The sequence below is a fragment of the Lagopus leucura genome, unplaced genomic scaffold, assembly GCF_019238085.1.
Source record: "Lagopus leucura isolate 7727_CA_CO unplaced genomic scaffold, USGS_WTPT01 Super-Scaffold_806, whole genome shotgun sequence".
In the NCBI taxonomy this organism is placed as follows: Eukaryota; Metazoa; Chordata; class Aves; order Galliformes; family Phasianidae; genus Lagopus; species Lagopus leucura.
Window position 1 is genome coordinate 9754397 of NW_024962260.1, and position 10853 is coordinate 9765249.

At 52.8% G+C, this 10853-nt stretch overlaps 1 protein-coding gene across 1 annotated transcript; it reads left to right on the forward strand.

Annotated features, from left to right (window-relative positions):
- Positions 1–916: 916 nt before the first annotated feature.
- On the forward strand, positions 917–10047 carry SLC25A1 (solute carrier family 25 member 1). Its single transcript, XM_042865961.1, has 9 exons — positions 917–1022; positions 6734–6841; positions 6935–7034; positions 7157–7295; positions 7394–7478; positions 7632–7736; positions 7917–8032; positions 8144–8217; positions 9037–10047. Exons 1-9 carry the CDS (start codon positions 932–934, stop codon positions 9149–9151), a joined length of 933 nt encoding a protein of 310 aa, XP_042721895.1. The 5' UTR covers positions 917–931; the 3' UTR covers positions 9152–10047.
- The last annotated feature ends 806 nt before the right edge of the window (positions 10048–10853 follow it).

Below are 10853 nucleotides of genomic sequence, written 5' to 3' on the forward strand. Positions count from 1 at the left end.
GTATGGTCAAAGAAGGGATAAGTAGGAGCTGATCAAGCATCGTCTTTGTTTATGGGCTTTCCAGAATCCAGAATATTATTTCTGCAATCACTGCGTTTTAAATAAACAAAAAACTATGAATGTTGCTTTCATCTGCAGTAGTTCTCTTCTCTGTTCCAGTTGTTGGTATCTGAGGAAGGAATACCACAAGGTGTACAGGCTATAATAGCACTTGGCTATGTCTTTAACAGTTCTCCTCTCTGTTTCTGCGGTGGCAGAAACAAGTCACAGCCAATAGCAGAGAAAAGTGTATGACCAGGTGGTTGCTTCCTTGAACATTCCTGGATTGAGAGCTGTAAAATAGAGGACTTGGTATCCTGTCTCTAACAGTTTGTTATATACTTTTGACTTTGGGCCTTCTTTCTTTGCCTTTATTGTTGTTTGAGGTGAACTGGCTCTGGAGGAGCAAAATTACTTTAAAGCACTCTTTTTTTCCAGAGAAGGTCAAACGTGTCTTCCTTCAGACACAGGGCAGCGTTAGGAAAACCTCACTGGATTGGCTTATAGGAGTATTCTTCAGTAAGACCTGACTGCAATGAGCTCTGGGGGGTTCTGTTTGCAGACAGCAGTTTGTTGCTTTGCTTCAGCGAGACAAAGGCAGCGCCAGCAGAGTGACTCAGTGCTGCCTGGCAGACATCTCCTTCCATCCATCGGACGCTTCCCACGTAGTTTAAGGGGGAGTGTAGGGGGTGGGGAAGACAACCGCACTGGTGCCACGACTGCGCTAACGCTGCGTGCCGTCCCCTGGAGTGGAGGGCCCACTCCCGCCCCGCAGCACAGCATGAGGATGTGACGCCACCTGGGCCGCCTCTCAGTAGGCGCGGCTCTGCCGTTCCGCCCTGAAATACGGCGGTGGCCGCGAGCAGTGTAGGAGCCGCGGAGTTCCGCGGCCATGCTCGTCCCCGCCGCGCCTCGCAGCCTCGCTGCTGCTGCCCCCGCCGGCAAGGCCAAGCTGACGCACCCCGGCAAGGCCATCCTGGCGGGTAAGCGTCCGCAGGGCGGGGTGCAAAGCTGAGGGCGTGCCGGTCGTCTGCGTGTAAGTGGGGAGCAGCCCCGGTAGTTGGGCTGGGGGTTGGGGGGGCACCTCAGCGTTGCTCGAGAGCCGCGCGCCCGAGTCCCCGCTTCGGAACGCGCCTTCCTGCGTCCATGGGATCGCGGCGGGCGCCGGGTAGCTGCCGCGCTTCTGTCTGCCTGCTCTGAACAGAACGGAGCTTAGGGCGGGGGCTCTTTCATCTTCTTTTGTGGCTGCTCGTTTGCTCCCCACTCGCAGGACGGCTCCCAGAGCAGAGCTCAGCGCTCGTCTTTGAAACGTGCTCCCGCCGACCTGACCTGACCGGCATGTCCCTAGCTGCTGTGCTGCAACCGACGTTCTCTCCTCCTCGGCCGACGCTTTGTTCATCCGCCCGCTACCGGCCCTCCGCTCTGGGAGTGGCCCGGGACTGAGAGAAAGGGCTGTGCCCCCCGGCACTGAGCCTGGGCCTGGAGTGGCCGTCGCGGGGCCGTGGGGGAGGGGGGGGGTGGAGGAAGAGCAGCGTTGGGATGCGAGTCTGCTCCTCGCTTACAGCAAATCAGAGCAATTGGTGAACGGGCATACATTCAGTGGGCTCTGTGGCACCTAATTACATTACAAAGCACAAAAATGGGCAAAGAGCTGCAGTTAACTCCTTGTGCCCTGTCTGTAACTCCTAACTGCCTGTTCCTGGGGTGTGCTGTGAGGCTCTGGGATCTGTGCTGACCTGAAGGCATTTGCTTTTTTTTTTTTTCTTTTTTCTTTTTTCTTTTTTTTTTTTTTTTTTTTTTTTTTCCAGAGACCTTCCTGCTGTGCTCACAGCTCTGCTGTCCGAGGAGTTGAAGGGGCTGGGAGGCTGTGGGGCTGTGGTCCTTCTGCATTAGGTACCTGACTGCCATCCTGGGCCATCTCTGGCCCTCTGCCAGAGCCAGCACTTTGCCACTGCCACACAGCACCTTGAGCTTGGCAGTGTGGGTCCGGTGTCCTTGGAGGATGCCAGCAGAGCTCTTGCTGCCAAGAATTCTCACTGTCGTTGAAGGCAAACAAAATGTTAAAAAAAAAAAAAAAAAAAAAAAAAAAAAAAAAAAAAAGATAATTTGCAAATGGGCTCTTGTTTGTTCAGGAGGCTGCTGGGTGCTAGGGCGGCAGTTACCTTGTTGCCTGCCATTAAGCTGCTGAGTGCCACAGCCAGGGGGTCGAGGGCAGCCTTCCACACTGCTGCATGATAGTGCTTTGGCTTGCTTAAACTTAGTTAAAATCCTGCTAAACAATCAGGCTCTGCGCTGAGATGCACATTTTGTAGTTATCTGGCTGCAGAGCTGTCTAGGCTGCCCTGGAGCTCTCCATGCGTGGTTTTCTGGCACTGCACAGCTTGAGGCTGGCTCTCTGGAGCCCTGTGCAGCAGGTGAATGCCTTGCTTGGGAGGCCTTTGATTATGGTGGGAGGCTATGTTTGGCTAGAACTAAGTGCAGCTCAATTTTTAGCTGGCTTTGAGGCCTGGAGTCTGCTCCTTTTCACAGAGAAGCTGTTGCTGCTCTGCTCTGCTTTCGAACACCTTGGTGGTCTCCATGCTTTTCTGTTCTTGGATGCTGTCCAATACGGTGCTTGGCTTTGGAAGAGCCAGAGCAGTGAGTGCTGTTGGGAGCAGCAAGTGCACAGCGAGAGAGGGCAGGTGGTAGAGCGAGAGTTGTGTGTTAGGGCAGGGAGCCTCAGGGTCAGAAGAGGAGAAAAGCAGCAGCAAAAGCTTCAGTTTCCTCTTGTTTGATAATCTCCTGATGTGATTTTTCTTAGGAAATGATATACCTGTCAAAGAGAGCAGTCAAGGCCTGGGTGTGAAACCTGCAGCTCACTCCTTGCAGAACCAGGCTCCTTCCCCAGTGTTCTAAGCCCAGGGCATTGCCCCTCCTGGCAGGGAAGAAGCGATGCTTCTGGGTGCTGTCTACTGCTCCCCAGGCTACAAAACTGTTTTGAGGTGCTCAGGCTGAACCCAAACATTGGCAGTGGGTATTCAGTGTTCACCTGCCTGCTGCTCCCCAGGGCACCATCATCTTAGGACTGATGTCAGTGGTCAGAAGGAGCTATCCATCCTCCTGGCAGCCATCAGCAGCATGCTGACAGCTCTGGGATGTTGCTGTGCCTCTCATTGCTGAGGGATGTGTGCATAGCATGCCAATGCAGGGCCCCCCTCACACCCAGCCAGGAAGTGGTGACCCTGTTCATGTACTGTGTTCTCAAAGCTGACTGTCTGCAAACTGTGTTTTGCTGTTGTTGTGCTCTGGTGCGCTGTGCTGATGGCTGAGAAGTGTGGACTGTCCCCCAGGCCCTTGAGCCTAGCAATGCTTTTCTATTTGAGCTTAGTTTTGGAACTGCCACCTTGGGGTGCTCAGAACTTGCACCAAGGTGAGACTGGGTGGTGCTGGGGCTCTAATCAGGAGACAGTGGATCCTGCCATTATGCTTGTAGTCAAGGAGTTTTAAATGCTCTGTAACACATTTTATTATAATATTAGCCCATTAAGAAGCAAATGCAAAGAAAAAGTGAATGAGTTGTGGTAGTTCAGGGAAGGTCTGGGCTCCCTGTCCCTAGGGTTGTCAACCTAGGGACAAACAGCTCACTATGACGCAGGGGAACTCAGTGTTGGCACTGCTGTGTGTGTCTGTGAGGTGCAGGGCTCCTGTCAGGCATGGGGCTGTTGCTGCAATGAAAGCATTTCCCAATTCACATGATGAAATGCAGCATTCCCAGCTGGCCTTGCACCTATCAGGAGGAACTTTTCAATGTCTTTGGTAGTGAAACAGGTAGTGAAGCCCTTCCGTACCCCATGCTATAAGTGGATGTGTTCTGAGGTTCTGACCCATTGCAGGATGCATTTGCTATTCAAATAATACTGTAGGAGTGATCTTTGGGTGACCTGGTTTTTAGGAAGGGGCCATGCTGTCAGTGCATCCCCTCTCCGCCCCACTGAGCAGCCCGGTATTGCCTTTCTCCAGACAAGGTGCAACAGGGAAGATAAGGAGGGGTTGGTCTATGGGGGTATGTTGCAGGAGGAGGTGGCCAAGCAGTGGGAGGGCTGCCAGATGCTGCTGCCATCCCACCCACAGCCCATTTCCTTAGAGCAAACTGGCACCATTGAGTGCCTGGTGCTGATGTAGGAACTGTTGGAGCCTGTTGCACAACAGGGAGTAGCCTGTGGAACCTGTTTCACTACCAAAGACACTGAAAAGTTCCTCTTCTCGAAGAGCATAAGTTGTGCTGGGGAGATTTAGATTAGACATAAGGAAGAACTTTTTCTCTGAGATGGTGGTCAAACACTGAAATGGCCTGCCCAGGGAGGTGGTGGAGTCGCTGTCCCTGGCAGTGTTCAAGAGGTGTCTGGATGAGGAGCTACAAGATATGGTTTACTAGCTTGTGGTAGTAATGGTAATGGGAGGACAGCTGGAGTAGATGATCTTGTAGGTCCTTTCTAACCTTGTAATTCTATGATTCTGTGATTCACTGCCCCACTGTGTGTATGGGGTGGTACTGGTGTGGAAAGGACATATGCGGGGCACGTGGAGGTCTCTGTGGCTGCAGGAGTGAATGAGCTGTGGTTGCGATTCCTAATTTGTAGCACCCTGCTGCTGGACTTTGTGCTTTTTTTGTTTGTTTGTTTGCTTGTTTTTCTCAGCTCTAAAGACTATCTGGGCTCACAGGGAAGGGCACGAAAGTCCCCTGGCAAGGAAACAAGCCAGATGCTCTGGGTGCATAATTAGTGTGTAGGGTAAAGCTCAAGGCACAGATGTGCACCAGGGGCTCCATAGAGGTCCCACTCCTTATCAGCAACGTTGGGCATGGACTAACCTTGCTCTTACTGCCTGATGGGCCATTAGAAATTATGTCTCTCAAGAAAGGATAGCTGAAGGCAAGAAGAGCTCTTTGTTTGGGAATGATGTGCTTGTGTGTCTATGTGGGAAATTGCCCTTAGAATGGAGAGGCTGAGATTGCTCTCCAGGTGCCCACTTGTTATCAGAGCTGTGCAGGCACCTGCTGCTTCTGCTGATGCTTGCAGGAGCGTGGAGCAGAGCAGCATGCTGTGTGCAGGGTGGCAGAGCTACTGCCACCTCCCGCTCCCTAGTTCCCAGAAGGGCACTGGCTACTGCCTGTGGCTTTGCAGGGGTAGCACTCACCTTCCTTAAAGGTGCAATCCTATGGCTTTGTCATTCTGCCCTCAGCCAGCCATCCTAGGAAATGTGGTTGCATATCCCCAGAGCGCCCTGAGGAGCTACTGGTGCTGTCCCCAAAATCCCTTGGGGTAGTTGCTCTTGTGCTGTCCTCACAATCCTTTTTCTCCTTCCTGCTGAGTCCTGGAGCTGTGACCAGCAAAGCACAATCACAGTTATCCTGGGGAAGTAATGGTGAAACAACACTGAATTCATGGCAGGGCTAATACATGATGATGAACAAAACTAATAGGCTCGCTGCAAATTTGGTATCCAATTTGGGTTCTGTTTGAAGGAGAGGGAGAAAGGTTAATGTAGGATATCCCAGCCCCCCCAAACAGAACTCAAGGCACTCATGACTTTCAGGTGCTCATCTCTCCCTCTGCAGCAGCGTTGTCTATGCTGGCTGTGCTGCAGGGTTCATGGGGGGGGGGGGGGGGGGGGAGGAGAAGGGGGGGAGGTTTGGACACAAAACCCTGGAACGGCCCTGGAGGACGTCCTTGTGCTTCCTCCATCTCATCAGCTCGTGGCTGAGGACCTTGGCTCGGCAGCACAGGGTGGGCCCCATGCTCTTTTACCTCTTGTGCACTCACTGCTGGCTGCTTGTGCTTAGTCAGCAATGTTGCAAGCACCAAAGGTCTGCTGGGTAAAGTCCAGGTAAACAGACTGCAAGGTCGCTGCACCCCTGTGAAGGTGGCACATGAGAAGGAGCTGGAACCAGGCTTGCCTCAGGGGATGGGGTGATTGATTTGCGTAGAATGTGGCTTCTGCTGGAATTGAGTGACTCCAGGAAGGGAAGCTGGGGCAGCGGTGCAGGACCTGTGTTTTGCCTTGCTCTGCATCTGCAGGCACAGCTCCGTGAGGGAAATGAGGTGTGCCAGGGTTCCATAAGGGATGCACCCAAGATGCTGCCAGTCTACAGCCTTGGAATTGCATTCTGCTTTGGCTCTCCCACCATGGGAGCATGCACCCAGTGCCTTGCATCTCCTGAGGTTGGTGCTGCTGATAGCTGAATGCTGCCATGGCCTTGGCTGTGCTGTGCACTGTGGCTATCCTAATGCTGTAATCAGTGTGGGGCGGCCAAAGGGCGCTGATTGCAATTGTGCTTCCATACCTGCATGGTGCTTCTGTGAGTGGTCTCCTGCCAGGTGTGGCTTGGCAGTAAGTTCAAGTGGCTGTGCAGGTTTGTAAATGGCTGCATTGACTCCTCACCTCTGCATCTCCAAAGGGAGCAGCATCTTTGAGTAGAGGCACTGTAGTGCTAACTGGGTTTGCTGTGCCTATTCCCCACCACTTTGCCTGATGCCTTTGTATTAACGCTGGTCACAGGGCCCTGGTGAGAAGGAGGATGCCACGTCCTGGATGGCCCACGAGCTGTGAGATGTTGGGTCGAGCATTGTGAGGCCACATCTGTAGAGTCTGTAGTACCCATGAGGTCGGGGCTCAGTGCAGCACTACTGGAGCTCCAATTCCATCTCTTTTCTAGGTGGCCTCGCCGGAGGCATTGAGATCTGCATTACTTTCCCCACTGAATATGTGAAGACACAATTGCAGCTAGATGAGAAGGCCAACCCGCCCCGCTACAAGGGCATTGGTGAGACCAAGGGGCTTGGAGGCATCCTGGGGGGGCTAAGGGTGTCCCTTGGTGTGTGCTAGGTGACAGTGACACTGCTGTTCTCTGTTCCAGGGGACTGCGTGAAGCAGACTGTTCGCGACCATGGTGTCCGAGGGCTGTACCGTGGGCTCAGCTCACTGGTGTATGGCTCCATCCCCAAGGCTGCTGTCAGGTAAGTGTGTCATGGAGGTCCCTGGACTGTGCTCCCCTGGCAATGACCTTGGTCTCAGCATCCCCAGTAGCTTCTGGTCCCTTGTTGCACACCCCAGGACTGTCACTGTGGCCTCTCCACAGGTTTGGCATGTTCGAGTTCCTCAGCAACCAGATGAGGGATGAGCAGGGCCGGCTGGACAGCACGCGGGGCCTTGTCTGTGGGTTGGGTGCCGGTGTGGCTGAAGCTGTGATGGTGGTGTGCCCCATGGAGACCATCAAGGTGGGAGGTGGACAGGGGCCCCCTGCTTGTGGCATCTCCCCCAGAGGAGTCCCAGGCCACGTCACTTTATTTGGGCCCAACTCATCGTCTCCCCACAGGTGAAGTTCATCCATGACCAATGCTCCTCCAAGCCGAAGTACCGTGGCTTCTTCCATGGTGTCAGGGAGATTGTTCGAGAGCAGGGTGAGTCATGGAAGTAGTGGTCAGGGGCTTGGGTCATGCAGGAGCCCATCGAACAGGCCAGGTCTGTGCATGGGGCTGTGGATCCAATGGGAGGAGCTGGGGAGCAGGGCTGGTGCTCACCTTCAACACCTTCAACACCCTTCATTGCTGTAGGGCTGAAGGGGACCTACCAAGGCCTAACTGCAACTGTCCTCAAGCAAGGATCCAACCAGGCCATCCGCTTCTTCGTCATGACATCCCTCAAGAACTGGTACAAAGGTACTATGTCCCTATGTTCCCACAGTGCTGCGCTGGCTGTGCTGTCAGTCCCTGGATTGAGTTCCCCTTGCAAACCCCCAGGCTTCCCAGGCCTCTCACAATGGAGTGAGGTGAAAGCCAGGGATAGGGTGTCCCAGCTCCAGGCTTTGTCACTATTTCCAGACATCTCTTCCTCTACAGGAGATGATCCCAACAAGATCATCAATCCCTTCATCACAGGCGTGTTTGGAGCCCTTGCAGGAGCTGCGAGTGTCTTTGGCAACACGCCCTTGGATGTGGTTAAGACCAGGATGCAGGTGCAGCACTGTGGCATGAAGATGCCATGCACTCCCTGTTTCCACCATTAGCCCTAATCCTTCTAGTGTACCCCAGCTCCAGTGCCCGACCCTTCTTTTCCTTTCCTGCAGGGGCTGGAAGCACATAAGTACAAGAGCACGTGGGACTGCGCCTACCAGATCATGAAATATGAGGGGCCCCTGGCGTGAGTGCTCCTGTAGACCTGGGGCTGGGTTAGAGGGTGTCATGGGATAAGCAGATACAGAGTGAATGATACAGAGCAGATTAGCATGGGCCCTGTAGAAGGATGATATGAATTTGTGGTTTTTTTTGTTTGTTTGTTTGTTTTTTAGCAGAAATAGTGTGGTCAGCAGGACTAGAGAAGTGATTGTCCCTCTGTACATGCCATTGATGAGGCTGCACCTGGAGTGCTGCATTCTTTTTGGGGCCCCTTGCTGCATGAAAGACATTGAGGCCCTGGAGCATGTCCAAAAAGGGCACAGAAGCCAGTGATGAGTCTGGAACACAAGTCTTGTGGGGAGTGGCTGAGGGAACTTGAATGGTTCAGTTGAGAGAAATAGGCTAAGGGGTGATCTTACTCACCTCTTCAACTTGTTGACCGCTTCAGCTACCCAAAAGGAGATTGTATTGAGGTGGGAGTCAGTCTCTTCTCTCAGATAATGATGATAGATTGAGAGGTAATGGCTCAAGATGCACCAGGAGAAGTTCAGGTTGGATATTAGGAAAAACTTGGAGGCACTGAAGGAGGCTGCCCAGGGAGGTGGTGGAGTCACTGTTCCTGAAGATGTTCAAGAAACACATGTGGTACTGATGGACATGGTTGAGTGGGCATGGTGGTGATGGATTGACTAGATGATCTTAGAGGTCTTTTCCCACCTTAATGTTTTTACGATTCTGAGCAAGGATGAGAGCAGTGAGGAGTGACTGCATGTGGAAGGATTGAGGCACTGCTGGTGCATTCCCGTGATCCTGCTTTGGCCCTTAGCCCTCTTCATTCCCACAGGTTTTACAAGGGCACCGTACCCCGCCTGGGCCGTGTCTGCCTCGACGTGGCCATTGTCTTTGTCATCTATGATGAGGTGGTCAAGTTCCTCAACAAGGTCTGGAAAACAGACTGAGTGGCTCTGCCAGTACCGCCGGGCTGCAGCTGGAAATTGATGACCAAGCGCAGAGCTGCCATCAGCGCGGCCAAGGGTCCAAGTCTACTGTACGCGTCTGTGGACCGGGAGCACCACTCAGTGCCCCCATACATCCTGTGCCCTTTATTTATAGCAGTGAGCTGAGGAGCAGTTACATCATCAGCTGTGTGTGTGAAAATGGCCCAGGGAGCAGGACAGAGGCTTTGCCAGCACCCCAGGCTATGCCCCCAGACAAGGCTGCAATCCTGACATCCCACTCCAGGTATCACTCATCCTGGGGTGCTGAGCACAGCCAATTCCTGATACTACCCGGACCCTTAATTTTCCCTACTGTGGGGACAGCATTTGCGTGAACTAGGTGCCCCCACTTGCAGTTTACAGTTGAGACGTGTGCGAGAGATGGGGTGCAGAGGCACAGCCCCTGTCTCAGACTTGGCTCCTTGGCGTGTCCCCTTGGTGGGGGGCAACCAACACAAAGCCCTTCTTCCACATTCCCATCCTGTCCTCTCATCACTGTCCAGGGCAGCTCCTAGCTGCCCCTATAGCTTTCAGACCCAGTACTAACACCCACGCTACTCCTGCCTTTGTGCCAAAACCTCCCTCGGGGGAGCAGATGCAGAGCTGGAGCTGCCTCCCGCCCCCCAGATTGTGTTGTAACATGTGCAGCATTAATACTAGTTCATGGGAGGGCCAAGGAAGAAAAAGAGAGCCTGGGAGCAGTTTTCCATTGGCTTTCTTCTGTGAAGCCAGTGAGGGCTGGTTGTTTTTTGTTGTTGGTGGTGTTTTTTTTGGTTTTTTTTTTTTTGTTTGTTTGTTTTTGTTTTTTTTAATTATTCTGTTTCACACGCAATTTGAATAAAATCAGTCTGGCTTCAGTGGGTGCAGTGCATGGAGCATCGCTGGCCATGGAGGTTGGGAAGTGCTGTCGTTACGCAGGTTGGCGATGCAGTGTTGAATTGGGGTATGTGTACAGCCAGCTGGGTGCCAGGTCACTGAAGCAGAAGGAAATGTACTTCCCACATCTGGGCAAGGGCATCCTCCACAGCTACACCTTTGCACCTTCACCAGGGTGCTCCAGCTACAACAAAGGGAATTTCTTCCAGAGAAGCCGATGCCACAGAGATGACTGGGGTTGCCCACAGTCTCAGTCACACCCTATCATTTGCAGCAAGAAAACAGCCACATACTAAAATACAGAATAGGAAGAAACAGACCAGTGTGAGAGCCAGAGTGCAGTGCAAGAGTAAGGGCTGGCAAGCAGCAAGGCCAGGAGCTGCTGGAAAGCAGAGGGGGGAAAAAAAGAACCACACCTTCAGTGAAGCTGCAGCCCCAGGTGATTGCTTATGGGCCTCAGCACCTGTGCTCAGCAGCAGGGAGAGTGAGCATGGTGTGTATGTTCCCTCCCTCCAACCAGGCCTGACTTGAGAGCACAGCAAGGTACGTGCCCTAGAATGTGGTTGGAGAGGTCCCAAGGATGACAGTGACACTGCTCCCTTTGTACACAGCTCACTTGGTACAATCGGGTCCTCTTTTTTGTTAAGGTCTCCAGGTACTATCTCAATGTTACCTCTCTAATAATAATGTTTAATTGATTTGATTAGTTTAGACTCATTTGATTTTTGCAAAACACTTTTAATCACTCTGCAAATTCTCCATCATTATGAACAGAACCACCATGTAT